The sequence below is a fragment of the Notothenia rossii genome (assembly GCF_949606895.1).
Source record: "Notothenia rossii genome assembly, chromosome: 4".
Classification (NCBI taxonomy): Eukaryota; Metazoa; Chordata; class Actinopteri; order Perciformes; family Nototheniidae; genus Notothenia; species Notothenia rossii.
In genome coordinates, this window is record NC_136902.1 from 66,448,420 (window position 1) to 66,471,683 (window position 23,264).

Here is a 23,264-nt window from a genome sequence, read left to right on the forward strand (position 1 = left end):
AGGTTTGTCTGGAGTCTCCTGCACCTATTAAAAGTAAAGTTGTGGTAACAGACTCCCTCTTCCCCTATAAACATTAGTATTTTGAGGGTAATTTATTTGGAAAAAACTGACAAAGTTAAAGAAGTATTTTACTTTTTTAAATTCTTCCATAGATAACGTGATGATATAGTTGTTGTAAATTATTGTGGCCACAATAATCATGTAGTGTTTATCGGATATTGAGACAGCCCTTACGTTCCTATAGATGGATATTATCATTTTACTGCATGCAAAAAAAAAAAAAGGAAAAATCTATGCTTTCAAAACAAAGTGGGTCAAATGGGTTTGGCTGGGTTTGCCCCTCCATAATTGCTCTGGCACTGGAATAAACACACAGATAACAAGTGTAATTTCAAAGTGTTTTCAAATAGATATGACATATATGCACAGATTATCATGGGAGTGGTATAAGCAAGTTTCATCTGAACGCAACTCAGGAATGCATAATTGAGGAAAATGACGCGTTTCTAAACAACGGAAGGCTTTCATTATTGGAGCAGGAGGTCCACAGCAGCCAGCATTCCTGTGCGCTATACTTATAATGTCCACAGTAAACAGAAGGAAATAACAAGATGCTATGACAGATCCCCGGTAGTAGAGCTGGTCAAGAAAAGGTCCACTTACAGTTGTTCCGCTGCCAGGGGTAGCACTCGGAATATACAGTACACTCTCACACACACATGCAAGCAGCTGAAAACTTTGCCTGGAGATGCAGAGGAACGAGATGCTCATAAAACATGCATGGCGTGAACCCCGGCACCGGGTCCCAGCTGGGCTCCATTCAGGCTACAGGGTTTAACGGGTGCAGTATTTCAAAGGCTGATGGTGACAACAACACTGCTGTAACAGAGCTGCAAACAGGCATAATGGGCAGTGCATGCCTCCCTTTAATGTGGTTATGTTAAATAGGACGATTTGAGGGCCCAGAGATGGTGAGAAGTATCTATTTCACACACAAAACATCTCAGTGGATTATGGTTTTGTGCGATGATTTATTTTCTTTGAAGCCAGAAAATCTCTCGAAAGACAAAAAATAGGGCTCCAAAAGGATAAAGTGCTCTGGATTTTTCCTAGACCAACCTGAGAGTCTCACAAGTTCCCTAGACACATTTCTAATGGGATTTTTCCATTCCATTTTTCATTTTTCCAGAAAGATAAACTCCACAGCAAACAAAAGTTGATGATACTTACACAGTTGACTTAGCAATATTTTCTTCATAAATAAAAGGCATTCATTAAATCGTCATAAGTGAAAGTCTAGAGTTGGGCTTTAAATGAATGGCTCTATGTCAACAACAACAACAACAATAAGAAAAGACACTTAAAATGATCCACTTTTCCACCTGCAGAACCACACCTGTTCCTTTGATGAAATGAAAATGAAAATGTGTTTTTAAACATCCACCCTCCAGAATCTTTTTTCTTTTCAAGTGTTTGGTGTGATGATGTTTAGAAGACACATAAAATATTCGAAATCCATGCTTGGAGTATTAACTTACGTATTTTTTTTACACTTTACATATTACACAAATACATATTGACTTTGAGACAAGGTTATACAAATTGCAAAAATGCTGACTCATTTTCGAGTTTCAGGACTCATTCCAGCTGGGAAGAGACCAAGGGGTAGACCTAGAACCAGATGGAGGGATTATATCTCTTCTCTGGCCTGGGAGCGCCTTGGGATCCCCCAGTCAGAGCTGGTTGATGTGGCCAGGGAAAAGAAAGTTTGGGGCTCTCTGCTGGAACTGCTACCTCCGCGACCCGACCACGGATAAGCGGGAGAAGATGGATTGATGGAGGACTCATTCCTGCAGCACTCTATGGTAATTTAGTTTAACAGAATATTGTGAGAGCCTTGTATTGGCCCAGTGTTGCTTATCACAAAATGAATCTACTGTTTCTCTGTTCCCTGCAGATTTCCCTGTGCTTCTACACTCCCCTCCACCCTTGTGAGGCTATAAAAAAGGAATAGTGCAGGGTTTTACTGCTCTGCAAACATCCACCTGTAGAAAAACACTGCCCTGCTGCTCCACCTCACCATCCGTCTGTTAAACAACCCGGCCCATTCAGTCACACAGGACATGCTGAAACTGGAACTCAAAGACGGAAATGGCATTTCTAGGCTTTATTATTAATGTGACAAAAGGTCAGTGTGTTTTACTCACAATTGGCCTATGTTTGTGGAGGAAAGAAACCCTGACAAGATGGTAAATGTAGCACTGCTGTGAGAAAACAGGCTGAAAATACAGTAAAAGTAATGAATGGGTGTAATAGGAGCCTGCAGGATTCTAAAGTACCTGGACTGAGTCTGTAGTCCCCGGCGGAGAGACCTCCTCCCTGAGGCACCATGCTCTTCATCCTGAGGGCTTCTTCAGGGTGGTTGAAGCGAAAGTAGGCCAACTGGCCAAAACACAGCATACAGCCTGGAAAAACAGAACAAATATCATTTTAATATTTCGTTTTAGAAAACCCCCAGGAATATATGAAAGGAGGGCTTAAAGAAAATAACTAATTATTGGTTATTCATTAAGAGTCCATTTATCTAAAGACTGAAACAAATGTGGCAAACTATCAATCTACTGAGCACATGCTGACCATTTGGTGTAAAACTGCAACGATTGGTTGATCAACAGAAACATTTACGCCAACTATTTTGACAATAGAATTTCTTTATTGTCATTGCATCAGGTACAAAGATATTAAGCTATCTTGTCAGTGCATTTCCAAATCAATAAGAAAGTATATGATTACTGCAATTTACAATACATATAAAATCACAGGAAGTGATTTGGTGAAGGAGTCAGAGTTGTTCTGACAAAGCATGAGGGAACAGACTCTTTGGTCCCTGTGTACAAATGATGAAGGATGAAACTTCGACAAACTTCGAGGAAAACTGCAGCCGATTTAAAACATTTTGAAGTAAAGGTCTTTCAATTACTGCTCAAATTAGACATTAATAACTTCCACAAAATCTCACATTGATATATATTTTTCTTTCTGAGAAGCAGGAAGTTGCATCAGAAGTGCAAATGACTTTGAATGAGTAAAATACCTCCGATATCAAATAAGTCCGTCTTCTCTCGGTTAATTAACTCCCATCGGTTTACGCAGTTGAAATATTTGATGTGCCTCGCCCCGACATCCTGCGTCTACTGATAATGCAAGCAATTAGAAAGATAAGATGCTCAAAAAATGCTGTTTCTGGACGTATTCAAGCCCAGAGTAAACAAAGTGATGAAATGAGAGATCTTCTACCAGAAGGTTGGTCACATGTTCGTTGGCTATGGCAAACACAACGTACCCCTACAACTAATTTCCGCTTTTTCAGGCGCATGGTGCTCTCACTGCTATCATCTCTAAACTGTCAGGTTGATGGTCACATGCACTCGTATTTGTTGTTGTTAAAAGCTCAAGTTATATAAAAATACACCGAGAGCTGCTTAACTACAGGTTATGCACCTGATATTACCACAGTTCATGTTTTAATCTCTTGGAACTAATATTCACTGACTCTTATCACTAATAATAGTGGTTGAAATGACTAAGTGTAACGTTAAATGTGTCGCTCATAGTGTCAAACAGACATAGAATAATCACCAATTACAGGAAAGCCCACAAAACTAGGCTGTACAAATGACAGACTTCAGAGGTTCCTGTTGGATTTCCGATAAAGAGGTTCAGTTGAGGATCACGCTTTTACTGAGAAACAAAAAATATCAACATCAGCAGCTAAAAAGCCACATGTTTTCCTAAAGAGATGGTGGAGACCAAAAACAGAGCAAAAAAAGGAGACTGACTTTTGGACCTTCGTTGATCAAAAGGACACAAACACGATTTAATTTGCAAAATAATGTTGCCTCCTCTGTTGGATATGCAACTCAGCAACAGGTTTTTGTTAACCACTTTATAAAGTGTTGATGTCAATTTTGTGTATTAGCAAATTTCTGCTCACCCACAGGATCTGGAAAAAGTTGCCAAATGCTGCTTTGAAATGTCACATATACTGTAGTGTGCATGTCACTTGGGAGTCCTTCCAATGATTCTTCACCTTTCTTGCTGAATTAAACACTGTTGTGTCAGTGTGTGGTTTTTGTCAACCTGCGCACACTGATTGTGAAGTATAAAGAACAACATAAACTGCTTTTGATTTTGCTTCAAGGTGTCTCTAGTGTGAAGCAGGCAGATAATATTAACATAGCTGATAGCCATGAACTGACAGTGTTGCTTCTCACACTAATCAGGCATGTATTCACATGACCCAACAACCCAACAGACACTTGGTTTCTATGGTAGTATCAATCACATCCACTTACTGTCGTAGTTAGAAATGTCAAAACAAACTGTACGCATAACTAATTCATCCCGCCATGCGCAACAAGCTCGATGACAGATAGGCAATCTTGTGTTTATTGCTTTCTCAATATTGCACCATTGTCCTGCCGAGATTACGAGGGAAAGGTCTTCCCGCTCGGTCAGAGATAAGATCCCTGCCCGTTGTCACTGACGAACACGAGGCAGAAGGTAAAGGCGGAAACTTCTCCGTTACACAAGAGGCTGCGGTGATGTCGAACAAAGCCAGATGCCCTTTTATTTTGGACAGACGCAGACTGACAGCTTGGAGAAAAGCACCTGATTACATCATGAGCACCGGGTAAAGGAACAGAGCGACATAGATGGAAAAACTGTGTTTACTCATTTGTTGTCATATATATTTCCTTTGATTTATTCTTGAAGGAAGCTCCTAGGGACATTCTGCAACCACACCATCACTCTTTTTAATTGTTTGATTTTATTTATTGTTATACACTACTGAGTATCATGCGCTGTTGTGATATTTCAATGTCGAGTATTGTCTCTGAACTGAACTAAATAAACTCAGAATGGAAGAATCTGATGAATGACATTTATTAAATGGAAGAAAAAATTAATAATAATAAATGAAGTCTATATCTATGAAGAATGGGTGAAATATAGAACACCAACCATTACTAATGACACTATGGTAAGATGTGGCAATATATTTAGGCATGAGTATCAATGACGTGTTCGTTACTTGTAAACTATATACTATAAGTTATTGTTAAATCATTGTTTTCTCTTTTTGCAAATGTTCTGATTTGTGGATTATTATTTTGTTATTTAGTGTACTTTAGCATTAAAATAGCACACCATATGGAACTTCACCAATTAGGTAGAACTGCTGACAAGCAGTGGTTCTAAATACCAGTTAAATTGATACTCTTTATTGGTACAATAAATACCACATGCCTACATGAGCTGTCCACAGGCAGCATTTTGCTTATTTGCATTTCGTTTTTGTAAATGGAAAGAAGAGGCCAGTTTCCATCAGCCTTCCCTTCAGTGGTTACGACACTGTCCCAACTTTGGTTGGTATTTTCCACATCTGAAATTGTTTCCTTCAATATTTGGATGTCTTATCATCAGTAAACGACCGAGCCATAAGTCTGGTCATGAAAGAGAAAAACAGAAAGACGCTGAGTGGGATAATTGAAAGCGGTCATCAGGATGTTCATACTGCGGTCTGTGGAGCCACGTCAGCTCAGCCACAGTGTCTTCATGCAGTCATCTGACTCCCTCACCTAGCTCCTGTTTCCTCAAGGATTCTGGCAGCTCCTCTGCCTACAGCACACACTCTACCCTACATCTGACGTGCACTAACATGATCTCCCCGGTGAAGATCAATTCAGCCACTTCTAAGGAACATGTTGAATAAAAGAACATAGCTGGAAGCGATGTGTTTCTTCTGACACAGTCATCTCTCACTGAGATCTTGCAGGGTTTTGGTGACAGCTCTGTGGCGCACAGTCAGTTATACTCAGCAGTTCTGTCGAAGCGTGTCAGAGACAGGGGTCGGGAGAACAATGATGACTGAGGATATTAACTTAGAGGTGTGGGTTGATGAAATATTGAGCCTGTTATGATCAAATAAGATTATATGTCAGCTATTGTGAAGTTTCTTTTTTATTGTAATATTGATTTAAGGACTTTTTTTTTAACTGCATATCAATATATTTTTTCCAACTGTGTTTTTTTCCTAATTACATTCCATCAGATGTGAATATTAGGTGGTGAAAAAAAAAATGATGATGATTTTCTTGTGCTATGGAAGGGCTCAAAGATGTTTGGGATGAGTCTGTTTTCCTGGCTTGTCTGAATATTGCTTTACACAATCATTACTTAATCTTCCAGAGAACTTCATAACAAAACGTAATGGTTGGAATGGGAAGTACATAAGTAGCCTACATCTACTCAAGAACTGTACTTAAATCAAAAATAGTGAGGCATTAACTAGTGTTTCCCCTATATACAAATAGTGGCGGCGCAGCGCCGCTGCTGAAATATGAGCGCCGCTGCTAGGGGGCGCCAGCCAGGTACCCAAAACAAAACAAAAAAATAATATATATTTTTTTACTTTTTTTTCTTTCTTAAAATAATAAGTGGCGACCATTTTTCATTTTTCATTGTTTGTTATGTGGATTTGTAGTATTTGTGTTACTGGCATAGCCGACACAGGCGGTCGCCTAGGACGCCAGATCTGGGGGGCGCTGCGCTGGTAGCTCTGGGAGGGAAAAAACATTTTTGAACGTTGGCGCTCATCCAAATGTTCGGCCTTGATTTAACAACATTCATAATTAAGTAAATGTAACACCCTTTTCACCCTGGTTACACGTTTAATTTGCCCTGTACGGTGGGCGCTAGGTTAACTAGGTAAAATAAGATATGAATGAACAACAAAATTAAAATAAGCTACATTTATTTGTTATTGGCTATGGTAGGTTATTGGTTATGTTCACATACTTATTTGATTATTAAAATGTAAACTGATCTTTTTCATATGGGCGTTTTTATAGTTGTACCCCCTAGATCAGGTTTCTAGTAATTCTTTGCTCAAAGTGCACCAGATTGAAGTATTTTACTGTAAAATGTTCAAAAAAAATCTTCCCGGGGGGACATACCCCCGGACCCCCCTAGAGGATGTGACGTCCACCCCCCAATTCAAACATGTTTATACAATACTGAATACATTTGAAGCCATTTGACGTCTATTACCTATGTCAATAAGTTTCTGTTTTGCAGTGTATTTGTCCTTTGTAGAGATTTTTCATTTATTCTTTACACATAAAATGTCGCCTAAAATCTCACCAAGGGACCTGGTACTAGGCCTCAAGAGCCTTTCTTGTGCTGACACATAGAAACAAATTGGCGGGGCGCACTTCGCATGCGCACACACTAAAAAATTCCACGCGCTCCGCGCTCACATTACGCTGGGCCCACGTGCCTTAGCACCGCTGCTATGACTCCATCCTAGGGGAAACACTGAACTTATATATGAATGTTATGTATTATTATAGGTTAAGAAATTGACAAGCTAACTGCCAGTTAAGTAAAAAGAAAACTGAAAATAACACCATCTCTAACAGTGAAATGTTGATGATGACGCAAATGGAGATTTGGAGCTGATGTGATCCCCCATAAAACTCAGACTTGACAATAAAGTATTATCAGGTCGTATCGTCTCGTATCATATCTGAAAAAAGGTTAAAACAAATGTGTCCCATTACCGTTAAGCGTTATTTTTTTCAAGTTTAGCATACTGTACAGACAATGATATGCTTCCATTATCACACTCAGTTCAGTGCATCAATTTCTACATCCAGTTGAAATTGAAATGATCAAAATTCAACAGACTGGTTCTGGTACCAAAGGCTATGTATTTTTAGCCGCAGGCAAGGAACTGATTTGTGGTGACCGAGGCTCCAGGGAGTTCCATTCATGTGCTACATAGGGAATGTGCAGTCATACACTGGGTATCTGTGAGTAGATCCCACCCACCACCGACAGCATTGTTCAGCGTGTACTTGTTACTGTGTGTTCATGCAGAGGCTGCCGGCTGCCAGCTGATGGATGCATGGAGACATTTCTCCTCCTCTGCTCTGTTCTCTCAGCACACTGCTGCTGTCAGCTGACGCTCACACTGACCGAGTCCTCTGCTGCCCACCGGGAGCCTGACCCGCACCCCTGCAGGCCCTGTGTGAGTGTGTGTGTGAGAGAGAGAAAGAGAGAGTGAGAGAGTGAGAGAGTGAGAGAGTGTGTGTGTGTGTGTGTGTGTGTGTGTGTGTGTGTGTGTGTGTGTGTGTGTGTGTGTGTGTGTGTGTGTGTGTGTGTGTGTGTGTGTGTGTGTGTGTGTGTGTGTGTGTGTGTGTGTGTGTGTGTGTGTGTGTGTGTGTGTGTGGTCACTGATAGGAGAGAGGCCATACGGAATCAGCTCATGCTGAGTCAGCAAAACAGAGAGCACAAACAACTGTATTCGCAAACAAACACATTCAGAAACAGTGTACCACTTGATACGGTGCTACTAAGTTCTCTGACTAAAAACACTAGGATGTGTAGTGGAAGCTAAAGTTGCTCATAAAAGTTCACCAACCTTCATTGCAGGATATATATATTTTGGTATAATAAAACATTTGCAGGTATTAATTCTAGTCTATTCATCAGTTTCTGCACTCAGTATCCCCTTTCATCTAAAGCTGGATGTTAATTGAACAAATGGACTAATTATGACACACTTACTATGGGCATAGTAGTTCAAGATGAAGAGGTGGATTCAGGGAATGACCAGCAAAAAAAATTGTTTTTCATTTAGTTCAATCCAAATGTCTTTTAATGGTCTGCTTTCTTGCAGGAATAGATCACCATACCGGGGAAAAACCAACATCTGATATTATACATTAGCAGTGGTGGAAGAAGTACGTAGATCCTGGAGTGGAACAGTATGATCCTAAAAGCTCCATTACAAGTAAAATTCCTGAATTGAAAATGTTACCCAGTAGAAGTACTATCATTAAAATGTACTTCAAGTAGAACAACTAAAAGTATTCAGTTAGCAGAATGGCTCTTTCAAGGTAATATAGAATACTATTTGAAGATGTTATCACCAAGACATGTTGCCAATTTGAGTTATTTGATTAAAATATGTATAGTGGTGCAGTACTGCATCTTTTCATACAGGCAAATCATCTGTTTTCATGTGTACAAAGGAGCTAGTAGCTATGAGTGTTATAAAAAAAAATGCCATAGAGTAAAAAAAGTACTGGCCTTCAAAATGTAGTGTAGTAAAAGTATATATGCATAACATGGAAAAGTAATGTATAGTTTCTTAAAATAGTACTTAAGTACCATACATGAATAGATGCTTCTAAAAGTTCTCTGTTTACAAGAAGTTTGTTAAAAAAAGAAGCAGAAGTAGTGCATAACTCATAAGTGATGTTGTAGGCTTCCTTCCTGCCTTACTTCGTAGAGTAGATTGTTTTTAGATGGCTAGGTAAAGCGAAATGCTTCTATTAAAATGTTTTATCAGCTTAGTTGTTCGAGGGAGGGTAAAAGACTGATCGACTGGCAGCCTGAAAAGTGATACTTAACATAACTCACACATCATGACATGTTCAAGCAAAGCAGGCAGTAAATACAGAGAGAGTGACCTTTAAAAGAGCTTTTCAATACAAATCTGATTTAGGGTTGAAATCGCCAAGCAGAGCCGATGACATTAGCATCAATTCATGGGCTGAGGACATGATATGTTGCTAATCAATCCATCTGGTTTACACTTTCAGAAAAACGCTGCCGCTGAAGTCCATTACTGGCAGTCTCTTGATGCCAATTAGCGCTCATCAATTCAGCCATTACAGTGGCACGCATCCACTTATCATGATGGATCCTCCCACTATGAGAGACACACTGCAGGGAGCGTCAGACAATAGATCTTAGCGGAGAAAGTGGAGATTTATGATTAACAGAGTATTTATCTCGGTCCCTGGCAGGGTTTTGGAAATGAAGACGCTGTAAACGGGCCATGTATCATATTCTAAGGCTGGGGTTGGGATCATAAATCATTCAGATATTCATTATAGCGCACTCACGCAGTGTTGACACCGAGAAAACTGCAGTGCTTCATTTGCAATCGCAGGAATAAAGGGTAGTTTAATGGAGGCACTTGGTGTAAAGTCAATAAATTGGATATGGCGGATGTACACTGAACAAAAATATAAATGCAACACTTTTGTTTTTGCTCCCATTTTTCATGAGATGAACTCAAAGATCTAAAACATTTTCTATTTACACACAATAACCATTACTCTCAAATATTCTTCACAAATCTGAAAAAATCTGTGATAGTGAGCACTTCTCCTTTGCCGAGATAATCAATCCCACCTCACAGGTGTGGCATATCAAGATGCTGATTAGACAGCATGATTATTGCACAGGTGTGCCTTAGGCTGGCCACAATAAAAGGCCACTCTGAAACGTGCAGTTTTGCTGTATTGGGGGGGTCTGGGGGGGTCCGAAAACCCTAGGGTTAAACCCTAACCCTAACATGTCACCCATTGAGCATGTTTGGGATGCTCTGGATCGGCGTATACGACAGCGTGTTCCAGTTCATGCCAATATCCAGCAACTTCGCACAGCCATTGAAGAGGAGTGGACCAACATTCCACAGGCCACTATCAACAACCTGATCAACTCTATTTGAAGGAGTTGTGTTGCACTGCGTGAGGCAAATGGTGGTCACACCAGATACTGACTGGTTTTCGGACCCCCCCAGACCCTGAGGCTGTGCGAAGTTGCTGGATATTGGCAGGAACTGGAACACGCTGTTGTATACGCCGATCCAGAGCATCCCAAACATGCTCAACGGGTGACATGTTAGGGTTAGGGTTTTCAGACCCCCCCAGACCCCCCCAATAAAGCAAAACTGCACGTTTCAGAGTGGCCTTTTATTGTGGCCAGCCTAAGGCACACCTGTGCAATAATCATGTTGTCTAATCAGCATCTTGATATGCCACACCTGTGAGGTAGGATGGATTATCTCGGCAAAGAAGAAGTGCTCACTCTCACAGATTTTTTCAGATTTGTGAACAATATTTGAGAGAAATTGTTATTTTGTGTATACAAAATGTTTTAGATCTTTGAGTTCATCTCATGAAAAATGGGAGCAAAAACAAAAGTGTTGCATTTATATTTTTGTTCAGTGTATGAAGAGAGGTCTGCTAGGACTTTTACAACTAAATCAAATGTTGAAGAAGGAGCAGGAAGGACAGGAGTTTGTCAATGGCTTATCTCAACTTTTGTATGGAAACCATGTCTGTTTCTGCTCTCCAGTCTCCACCCAAACAATGGGGGGTTTCCCCACCTTATCTCCAGCACTGAACAGATCTGCTGCGGACGTGTTGTTCTTATATTAAACAGACGGCTGGGCGGGGGCGTTTAATGAGACCGGAGAGACGCCGAACCCTAACCACGCAGAGAAATTAACCACACCTCAAACCACTAAGTCCTTATTTAGACTGGAAGGGCTCAAAGATGTTTGGGATGAGTCTGTTTTTCTGGCATGTGTGAATGTTGCTCAACACATCCATGACATCCTCCAGACAACAGAACAGAACTCAACGTTTGCAATAGTGGAAGGTAAATAAGAAGCCTACTTTTACTCAAGAACTGTACTGAAATGAAAATAGTTGGGTTTTTAAAAATAAAAAATAAAAACCCACCTATTCCAGTTAGATGTTAAAGTGATGAACATGTCAATCCAATGTGATGATCCAATAATATAATATGTATTCTTTCAAAGCCTGGTGTGCTGAAGGGTCTTAAAAATATGATCTTCAATGATTTTAATGTTACGTTAAGTGTATTTTCCCCGGTTTGTTGTTTTAATGGAAGTCCTTGCTGATTGTATCGTATGGTACCGTATTGTACCATATTGTCGAATGAGTACTTCTGGTGCTAATACTCTTATACTTTAACATAACATTCTGAATGCAGGACTACTACTTGAACAGAGCATTTCTACATTTTGTTACTACCTTTACTTAAAGAGTCCACCTCTGAATATATCATAATGATATAATCATTTATACAGCCCTTTTCTGGTACTCAAAGATGCTTGATGGTGAATCTACCCGTGGCTGTCGTAACATCACCTAGTTAGGAGTGAATTATGATTATGATGTTTAATACTGTAGAATCTACAGCATGGATTATTTCCCTACATAACAAGCACACATCTATCTTGGTGGTCCATGAAAACTCTGGTTTTAACTTGCGAGGCCCCGTCTCCAAAGGTCACGTTCTTTACGGTGATCATAGGAGCTAATCAGCTCAGGTGACAGGGAAAGTTAACCCAGGGGTGATGACGGTTCAGCTTTCTGGTGATCTTTCCCACAGCAGGGAGGGTGGTCTCTTTGGCATTTGGAAATTACGTTTCAAAACTTGCTGGCTGTAAAACATGTTTTCAACCAAGGAATGCAAGCAAGCAAATGAAATGTATGCTCTGGGTTGGATTTAGAAATAAAACCACAATTTGGTTGGGTATTCAGATCTGCATATTTAAGCTATATTCAATCAAACTTTGAATGATGAAACTGACAATTATGGTCTCTGCTGGTACTCAGATTTACTCTAAGTTAAAAGGGCATTAAATTAAACTCAGAATATTGAATGGCCCATACTTGGTGAACCTAGTGGATCATCTAGCAGCTGAAATCTCAGCTGCTAGATGATCCACTAGGTTCACCAAGTAAACACATACTCTGCCATTTGTTAACAGGCAGACAAACTAATCATCAGAGCCTCATAAACAAGGCCCGGCCCCCCCACTGACACTTTACCTGAGCCACATCATATATTCTATGCATTACATTATTGCACACAATGTACAACAATATTTTGTATTACTGCTGATTTGTATTCCATATTGTATTAATTATATTCCATTGCAAGGGGGTTAGGGTTGTATAAATATTGTTATATTTTACAAGATTTTTTATATTTTTTATATTTTTCAAATTCTCTACCTGTGTTTTAAATTCTTGTTTTACCTTTATGTATGCACCACGACACCAAGTCAAATTCCTCGTACGTGTAAACCTACCTGGTAATAAACCTGTTTCGGATTCGGATTCTGCAACTTACTATAAACAAGGTAAATGAGAGCTGTGAGACTCAACCAAACCCCACAGTTGCTATAAACCAAAACACTGAGCTTAGAGAAGCTATCACAAGCTTATTAAACATATACATACAATTAAACATATCCATAAAAGAAAAGTGAAAAAAAGATGAATCATCCTTGATTAAATTCAAGTAGATAATTTACAATGTTGCCAAAAGTAAAACATTTCCACCTGCCTGAATAAAAAATGAATACAATTCTGGGAAAATAGGATTCATATGCACATCATGAAAAGCATTATTTTTAATTTCTAATATTGGTTACACGTTTGGGCGGTTGGAAAACCTGATGTAGGCCTACATTAAATATTTCCCTATTAATTAAATTATTCTATCAAGAAAAAAAGTCACTTTTTAGCACTTTTCCTATATATGATTAATGGCATCATAGCTATGTTGAACTGTTCAAAACACATTTGTGAGTTCTTCCCATTTCTAGCAATGACAGTGCCGTTTCTAGACAGGTGCATGACTCATGCATTTCAGAGAAGAACCAGGACAAAGAGAGTAAAATGTGAAACTTTTAGGTTATTTAACCCTCCTATTGTCTTTGTTTCCCCCCCCCCCCCCCCCTTACTTTGGTGTTCGCGGTCAAATTTGACCGGTCCTGTTTTAACCATTAATCATCACCCCCCCCCCCCCACACACACACACACACACACACGAATACACACGCGAATGCACACACTCACAATCAGAGACAAGAGCGGAGGAAAGGAGGAGAACAACAGCTCTGCTGTCTGCCCGTTTGTGTGTCCCCCGGGCCCGGCGCCACGAGGGGGCAAAAGGGAGCATTGCCCCCTCAGTTGTCTTATTTGCCCCCTCACTTTGAGCATCATTCATCCATCAAAAAGTACAATAAATGTCACAATTATTAAATAACTTTAAATAATTATTTTCCCCAACACACATTACTATGTTTAGATCAGATGTGTGGGTCAAGCAACGTGTAAACAAGCCTCAACCCCAAGTGAGCTTGTAGTCTTAATGTTAGCGTGTGTGCTTAGTTGTAAACACAGTCGGTTTTAGGCCTTGGTCTGAACATTCAATCCTGGAAATAAAAAATCAACCAGATACATTTTTCTAGATAGATAGTAAGTAAGTAACATCTGTATAGGAAGACGAGTTAAGGGATAGAGGAGAAAAGGTTATGATATAATTACAGAGCCAATTTATAAATGGAGGAAATCAATGTTAGTCTGTTAACCAAAGTGCAGCCATCTAATAATGTACTATCTGTTATTAAAGATCAGAGGAAAAGAACAGAATGAGAGGGGTAAATCCGGAATAAAAATAAAGAAGCGAAGATATTGTGAGCAGTGAGAAGGAAAAAAGCTTGGTGTGTCAATTCATTACATTGCCAGTATTTTTCGTTGTTGTGAGAGAAAAAAAATCGCCCCCTTGGATTTTTTAACAGCCCCCTCAGTCATTTCATCCTGGAGCCGGGCCTGGTCCCCCCCCAGTTTCAAATTTGTTTATTATTATTTTTTTAACCGTAAGCCGTTATCGTCACGGGAGAAGGACACAAACAGCCTGCCCAGGTGGACGCGCGCGAACGCGACAACGAATGTAGCGTGCGCATTCTAAAAAAAGCTCACAGATGGTGAGAAGGTACCGCGGTTTTGAAATACAGTATTGCATTTGACAGAAAACAACAATGAAACGCCAGCAGAAGAATAGTCTAATGAGTTGGGTGAAAAAAAAGACAGGAGATGTGAGTTGGTTTATTCAGTAAATTAGCTCAGGATAATCGGATGCTCTGTCTACACCTGTTGATGTGAGGCTAATGCAGGATTTGCTAGCTTGATGCTACCGGGATTTGGCGGTAGGGACTCAACAAATTGCCACTTAAAATGTATCGTCAGCAATAAATGACAGGCAGACTGCTTGTTTAATGTTAGACTCACACCAATAGCTCAATATGATCATAACACGATTGCTTTCATATCAGAGATCAGATGAGGTGGAGCTGCCTCCAGCAATAGAGGATGAGGCAGAGAGAAGCCGCAGCAGCACAGGGTTGCAGCAGGTATGTTATATGCTGTAGTCAGATGATTTAAATGTATCAATGAAAGGAAGAAGTGTAGGCTACATGATAAGAAGGGATTACAGTGTAACACTGTACTTTATTACTTTTTAATGTACAAATACTTTCTTACTGTACGATATCAATAACAATAATCCACAGCTCCTCTGTCTGCTCCAGAGGATAAAAAAAATGTCAGGGTACCCGAGCAGGACCTGTGCAGGCAGTGTGTGTGTGTGTGTGTGTGTGTGTGTGTGTGTGTGTGTGTGTGTGTGTGTGTGTGTGTGTGTGTGTGTGTGTGTGTGTGTGTGTGTGTGTGTGTGTCTGTGTGTGTGTGTGTGTCTGTGTGTGTGTGTGTGTTTTATCTGATCCGGATGGTTACTAATTCCTTTTCTTTATGGCGGTCATTTTTGACCGGAACACCATGGGTGTTACAAAGTTGACTAAATCATCCAAAATTCAATGAAAGTGGTGATCAGCAATTGTATATGTTCAAATGTCTTCTGTGAAGGATATCATAAAGCCTTAATGCAATCGAATGTGAAACAAAAAAGTTATGATTGATGAAAGTAGTAAATCGGTCCAATTTACCTGAAGACAACAGGAGGGTTAAAACACACAAGTATCTATTTGCTCCTCCCTCACTCCTTCATAAGAACCCTCTGACCTCGATTAAGCATTTTAAGATTTTTCCAAGAACCAGTGGTTCAGGATATTTTCTCTACATAGCTGAGTTCAGCGAAACCAGCATGCGGTCGAAATTGAGATCTGTTTAATCAACGGCTGTGCGTCCAACACTTTCCAACGGGGAAAATATGACACTAGCTATTTTCATGATTAAAACACAGTCATATAGACAAAGGACAGGCAGTGTTGGTAGGAAATATTGGCTTCGCAAAACAGGAGGGTGACTAGGCGTATGTGTGCATGTGTGTTCGATGTGAAATCCCCCCAGGTAATCAATTAGATTGATTCTCTTCCCGGAGTGAGAGAGAACAATTTCTCCTTTCAACACTCCAGGAGCGATCGGTCTAATCACTGCCTTCATCACAGAGAGTGCACTACAGCAAGAACAGCATCTTTCAGCAGCACTGGGCTCCAGATTGGCTGCACTTTACCCAAGAAACAACCAAACCCTAACAAGGAATATGCTTATAAATGATTTGTTGGCTGTCATTCTTTATGTTGTGTTATCAACACTTTCCATATGGCACGTCTTCAGGAGTGAGGACACAAAGATCACCACTGCATTCCCACAAGGACATGATAACCCCATTCTCTAATGAAACTGCAGGAACACTAAGTGGATTATAGAGCACATACTGTAATGCAAATAAAGATTGATACAAATGGAGTCAAGGTGAAAATCTATAAATACCACTCGTCAGTCAGCAAAATAAACAAAGCACAAGGGGCCTTCTTCGACATATTCTGCTTTTGGTGCACCATAAAACTGTATTTTCTGATGTAAGATGTATAATGACGACAATAAGCAATATACATTAAAGTAGTTGGAAACGACCAATAATTGGCCTTTTGCACTTGATAAATGTCTTCAACAATAAATACCAAACACAACCTCCAGGAAACGCATCAACTTGTATTTATATTATATACATTTAAAGCTGATAATTGTATAGACAAAGTTCTAGCCATATAATTAGCTGATGCATTATGGGCAATTTAGCCCCTGCGATATATGAAACTACTGAAATTTGGATGGGGTATAAATAATGTAAAATACACCAAACCTTCATTCAATCATAAAATCAATTCCATTCATCTTTGGAGCACTAATATCGCACTAGCATAGCTATGTATATATATATCCAGGGGTGCACATAAGTGGTACGCAGGTACGCATGAGCTGCAACCATCTGAAATGCGTACCGTCACTTGTGTCACAAAGCGCATTTGCGTACCGACATACTTGTGAAGCTTTTCCAGAAGGCGGTTAGATCACCGGACGACAGAGTCGGTCTCCGTGTGCACAGACAGGGCTGCTGTTAACGTCGGTCTGTACAGCAGCACTGCGCTAAAACAGCTGATGACAATGTTCACACGCTCTGTGGTCACGAAGCTCCACTAGCACCTCCCCCCCGGGGCTGACATTCGCGATACAGAGGGCTTCATGGGAACTTTGAGGGGAGCCAGAAGTTGGAGTACCAAACACTGACACCAGGTACTCATCTGAGTACCTCACTGAGAAAGTTGTGTGCACCCCTGTATATATCTAATATAGCAACTAGCATCGTTAGATTTTTTGGAACTATAAAGAAAATGAAGTTGGTCTGGTCAGAGATTTGAACCGGCGTTCCTCTGGTTCAAGTTCCTACTAACTGCTTCCACAACTATAGATCAGCATTTGTTCCTGATAAGGATTCAAAAAAAGCTAGGCGTCCAAGAGACCAGGAGCAGCCAAGGATTAGAAGAAATAACGGCCATCGGAGAGAAATTGAGCTGTGGTGTGAGGAGAACCAGTGGAGAACTGGGCAGCTATCTTGGTGAGTGACCGGCGTTAGCTACAGAATGTTAGCTAACGTCACATCATAACATTGTGAAGTTAGCTATCATATATCAGGCTATAACTAACGTAGCATTGATAATATAGTAACGTTACTGGCAGGACTGTTGATACTGATCCATAACAGAAACTAATGCGCAAGTATCAGCCGTATCTCGCGTTACCTAATGCAACTCCACACTACGGTGCTGTGTACCGGAGGGGAGACGCGAGATACGGCTGATACTTGACGATCTGGCGGAGAAAGGTTTTGGAGCCTCCGTTGATATGTCGTTGTAAATGGCTTGATGGAAAGCAGGTGTGTAGTCAGGGAGGGTGCACAGCTGATTGCAGCAGGTGAGTGGAGGTTGAGCCGGGAGCCAGGAGTGACAGCCACCACGCACACACAAACAACACAGATAGGGGGAAACAAACAAACACAAAGGAGACGGCTGGAGCAGTACAGCCACCACAGCGTTACCTAATGCAACTCCACACTACGTCTTACGGTGCCATGTACCGGAGGGGAGAGAGAGAGAGAGCAGCGAAGGGGGGGGGGGGAGAGAGATGTAAGTCACCAGGGGATATTTCTAATCCTGTGTCACAGTCCTCTAAAAAAGCCCATCTCCGCTTAGACTATGCACTATGTCACGATGGAAGCGAATATTAAAAGTAATGTGCATCTTCGTCCGGTCTGGATTTGCTCCAAGAGTGAATGGGTTTTTCCTTGGCCAATACAACACCCTTCTACCAAGTTTCATGAAAATCTGGCTTTTAGTTTTTCTGTAATCCCTCTTAAAAGAAAAAAAGACATAACCTCCTTGGCTAAAGAAAATAGCAAAACAAGTAAAAAAAGAGGGTAGCTTTATCAGAAAAAATCTTCTTAAAATATTTATTTAATACCAGAGCCGACAGGAATGATTATTGTTAACCCATGTGAGTACTCCTTTGGGACCACGCAGGCCAAACAGCGCTAATGCCAAATCATGCCTCAAGGGTATTGTGGCCTTTAGAGGAGAAGATGTTAGCGGTCGGTTCAACCTATCTGACATGCTTCTTTGGAGCAAATATCCCACGATTTCTCTAATAACATCTCTGTTTTTTCTCCTTCACTCTGGTATGACCACATTAAATCTTTCCAGTGCGTCGGCTTAGCCCCGAGTACATTTCCCAGAAGATTAGATCAGAGGAAGCAGAGGTGGTCAGAGCGAGAACGCTTCGCATACTACCACAGTGAGTTCATGCTGAGTCAGGGGACTTTGTGAAAGTCTTGCTTATACTTTTATGGTGTGATAAAGACATGCTGTTAAAGAAATACGTGATTGTGACAGTGTCTTGGCTCTTTGCAGTGGAACGTCATGGCTGCTATCCAATGTTATCCTCAGATCTGATGTGAAAACATGATTGTCATTCAAACACCAGAGCAAAAGAGCATAGAAAACGGTTAAGATATATAAATATTAGTAACAAACACTAATTGCAACACTGTGACGCTTATTTTTATTATTTTTATTTGTTTAGGCTTCTGTTCTTTTCTTTTTTCTCTTCCAGTAACATGGTCCCCACCAGTCATGCCAACACTCTATTCTTTGTTTTTTTCGGGAATAACCAAAATCATGAACCACATCAACTTTGCTGAGTACTGGAGGAAAAAATCTACCACATTCTCGGGGGTTTGGACAGCAAAAGACTATGGCTGGAATCTGATTTGTTGGAGTAAGTATACTGCCCTAACTAGTTATTTGTTAGTTCCACTTCTTAAAAAGGAGCCTGTGCTCTTTAAAAGGATTTTCCAATAGAACAAAACAGCATTTTCAAATCTGTTTTGAGGGAAACTTATTTAGTTTTTTTGACATATTAGTAATATGCTTCCAAAACAAAATCCACGGAAGTCCACCTATGGAGGAGTTAGGGGTAGATGGATAGGAAGCGTGACTTTCCCCCCAGAAGACTTCATACTCCGTCTGAAACCATTCATTGAAGACATATTTTAATTTATATCTGTAACTTTGATAATGTAAAAAGTGTATTCATTTTAAGCCAAACTATGAGGTTTTACTAAATCTAATCAATAACTTTTGTTTTCTGTTTATTTCAATTCACAACACATGTTCAAAACTGCAACTGTAATCCAGTAGAAAATATGTTTCTCTCAAAACTAAATTGAGAATGCAGTTTAGTTTAATGGAACCAACTTTTTTAGGAAAGAAAAGAAAGAAAGGCTGGAATCATCTAAAGTAGCGTAAAAACAACCAAAGTGAATTATCTTCCTTATAAAGAATCTCTTTCGTCACTTGATTTCAGAAGGAGGTGACTACAGCACATTAAAAGGGAAAGAAGGTGCTATTCTCTATTTTATCAGTTGCATAGAGTTTATTAAAGTGGCTTTAAATCCAACACCAAGTTGAGCTCCAACACATCTAAAGAGCTTATAATACATGTTATTTACCTCATATGGTACAGGCTTATCTTCTAAACACGCTTAGAAAAAATGATCTAAAAGCTGCAGTATTATAGCGCATTCCACTTGATACCATGATCAGAGCACTACATATACAGCAGCAGCTGAGGAAGTCTGATTCAAATAGCTGAAACTCACCAAAACACCCTGCACCTATGTACTTATGAAGCTTCACTACACTTCATTCCACTCAACCTGTCAGCCAAAAGGAATTCTCCTCACCAAGACCCCGTAGTTACTCCATTTGAATTCATTATCAGCTAACCATTAGGAAATACAATGGACATTTTGTGATCTCACTGTCGTGCGTGACAGACAAAAGCTTTTCCAATAAAACACCAACATGGGACGTCACTAAAGTGCAGAGGAGCCGCAGACAAAAGAGACTCCCAAAACTATGGCTGACGGTTTCTATGGAAAGCCGACGGTTTACAGCCTCAGCAAAGGCCAGGGAGTCAAACCCACCAGTTAATCAATGACTGCCTTTCCGGTCAAACAGAGACGCACATACCAGAGGAAGATAGGGTCGGCTTTGAGAAGAGAGCACAAGGGAGGAGGAGGAGGAGGAGGAGGAGGAGGAGGAGGAGGAGGAGGAGGAGGAGGAGGAGAGGTCTAGCCCTGCGTTCCCATCACATGGGAATAACCTTCGGAACAAATAAAAGGCTGGAAGAAATGAATGGGTCGCGTTCTAACCAGTCTGACGCCAGATGCCACGATGGAAAATATCTGCAGACAGCGGTTGCTCCTGGGCCGCTTCTTCACACACATTCATATGGTGGGTCACGACCAAACTGGAAATGGATGGTGTCCTTTAAGTGCCTTTATCAAACTGTGATTACAACATTACAAATGGAATACAAATATGCATTATGCATCTTGTTGGGTAGGTTTGATAAAATAACTCATTCCTGATAAGGAAATGTATATTTATTTTCAGTGATATTTTACCTAATCACCAGAAAACCTTGAGGTCCTAATAAACAAGTTCCACATAGAAGCTAAATAGGTTCAGCATTTGTTTCTACTGCGAACCTCACAACTTTGAGACCAGAAAGAGTTCATCATACAATAAAGACCTGTATTTAATTCGAAATGAAAAGAATATGACACAGGCAAAAAACGTGTGATGAAAGTGTCAAAACCAAGGCACTGTATGCAGAAAAACACTGTGCTCATTCTGATCAGCTCTTAAAAAATGATTTCCAGACTTCCATAACAGTTAAAGCGATCAGAAAGTTAGACAGAATCAAAGCAGCAGAAGCCAAATATATAGATGTTTACCCCCTGATCGAGTTGAGCAATTAAAAACCCTGAATCCTGCTTTTCACAGCCACAAAACAGCATATTGTTTTTTTCACAGTGTGAGTAGTACTCCTCCTGATGAGTAAACTGACCAAACGCAGTGTCAAACAGACTGTCATCTGCAGTCTCTAGTGGATGCTCATCACAGTGACGTGTCGCAGGCTGGTTACCACTTGTCTAAAAACAGATGTTCCCTGACCCCCCACCCCTCCTTCCTCCCTTTGTCAGAACAACTGAAGCCAGTCCCCTGCTGTTAAACATGCTCCCAGGGACAGATGGCTGCAGGCAGGGCATCAATACATATTCAAACAGACAATGTGATCTACACGTGGCTTAGGGGTCGACTACTGCGCTAAGTGGCCTGATATGTTTCGTTTTTTCAACCTTTACATCATCGATCAGATAAATGCACAGGCTGTGCTTGTTGCTGATTTCATTAAGGTGTCCGTGTGCATGTTGGTTTTTTCGGTTAATATTCATACCTCAAGATGTAGCCGATTGAGCCAATCGCACATCCAAACATGGTACTAACTTTCTTCCAGCATCTCCAGGTTTTTTAATAAATCACGTCGAATTGACAAGTGTAACCTTGCTGTACAATTGCTCATAAAGTAATAAATTATGGCTCCCTTAATTAATTAAACTTAATAGGTCGTGATATTTTCTTAGATTTGCACTTAGATTGGCTGCACATCACATCCAAGTGCTTCTCTGTCAAACACTTAAAATATACAAAACATTTGTGAATCTGCGAGATCATTGGGTATTAAAAGGGGCCCTATTATGCTTTTTGTGTTTTTTTCTCTTTCCTGTAGTGTGTTATATACATGTAGGTTGCTGTGCATGTAAATGGTCTTGATTGAACTCCTTGTTTTACACCCATAACATAATGACTTCACTATAACACTCTTATTCTTTTATTTTATTATTCTTTTATACTCCTACACTTTTATTGGTTAGCGCTCCAACAAATTGTACGTGATATGTAAAATGCCCTTAAACATACAAATAAGTAAATACGATTAAATTATATATATTGCTTACTGCATAAGGCCCAAAGTTAAAAGAAAATTACGAAAAAAAGCAACAAATGTATGAAGGTTAATACTATAAAACTCAAGACATTTACTTTAATGAAATTGTGTTGAGCATGAGTAAATACAAGAATAGGTATTTTGCTACTATGAATATACACAGCTGGGTATTTGGCATAGGTATTATTCATAGATTTTTTAAATATGGTAAAGTAGTGTGGACTTCAGTACCAATACCTTCAGTGTGAACACAACCTTGGTGTATTCAAGGCACTGTTATATTTGTAGTGATAACCCCGGTCTCATTTGGTCAAATTGCCTTGACCTCGGTGTAGTCAGAGGATGTACGGTCAGAATCTGTGTCAACAACAACATGCAGGAACACACCAGCTGCTGCCAGCCTCCTTTCCCCTCTCTCTGTGCTGAGCTGTTCCGTAGTCCCTCACACATGTCTGACCTGTGCTCCGGGCCCTCTGGGAGCCCAAATCACATTCACAGCAAGCCTTGATGACTGTTTGCAGAGGGGTTCTCTCTGACTCCTCACATCCTTTCTTTACAATGGGGTCAACGCGATGTGTCACAGATGACAGATGTTGAGGAGGTGTGTTGGAGGGGAAAGAATGACCACACATGTAAAGATGGTTTTGAACTGAGTGTGATCTTTAGTAAAAACTCTATGCAACTGTAAAATATGGACCCATGGGCCTCTGAATATGCAGAATGCATGGAAGGACAGCTCAATTCTATTCCAGTTACCAGCCCTGGTTAGGTCACATTGGAAACCAGGAATAGCAGTGTAACAGTAGACAGAGACAGTGAGGTATGGTCATGCCAGGCTTGATGGGGGGGTCTGCAGATCTGTCAGAC

The 23,264-nt window shown here is 40.3% G+C and overlaps 1 protein-coding gene across 13 annotated transcripts in view; it reads right to left on the reverse strand.

Moving 5' to 3' along the window:
• The window catches only part of phldb1b (pleckstrin homology-like domain, family B, member 1b), a 137,996-nt gene that overhangs the window by 63,258 nt on the left and 51,474 nt on the right, over positions 1 to 23,264 (reverse strand). For all 13 annotated transcript variants that reach the window (XM_079677767.1, XM_079677776.1, XM_079677769.1 and 10 more), the window contains one exon: positions 2,340 to 2,465. In XM_079677767.1, coding sequence (XP_079533893.1) covers positions 2,340 to 2,465 — 126 coding nt within the window. The remainder of the gene's footprint in view (positions 1 to 2,339; positions 2,466 to 23,264) is intronic.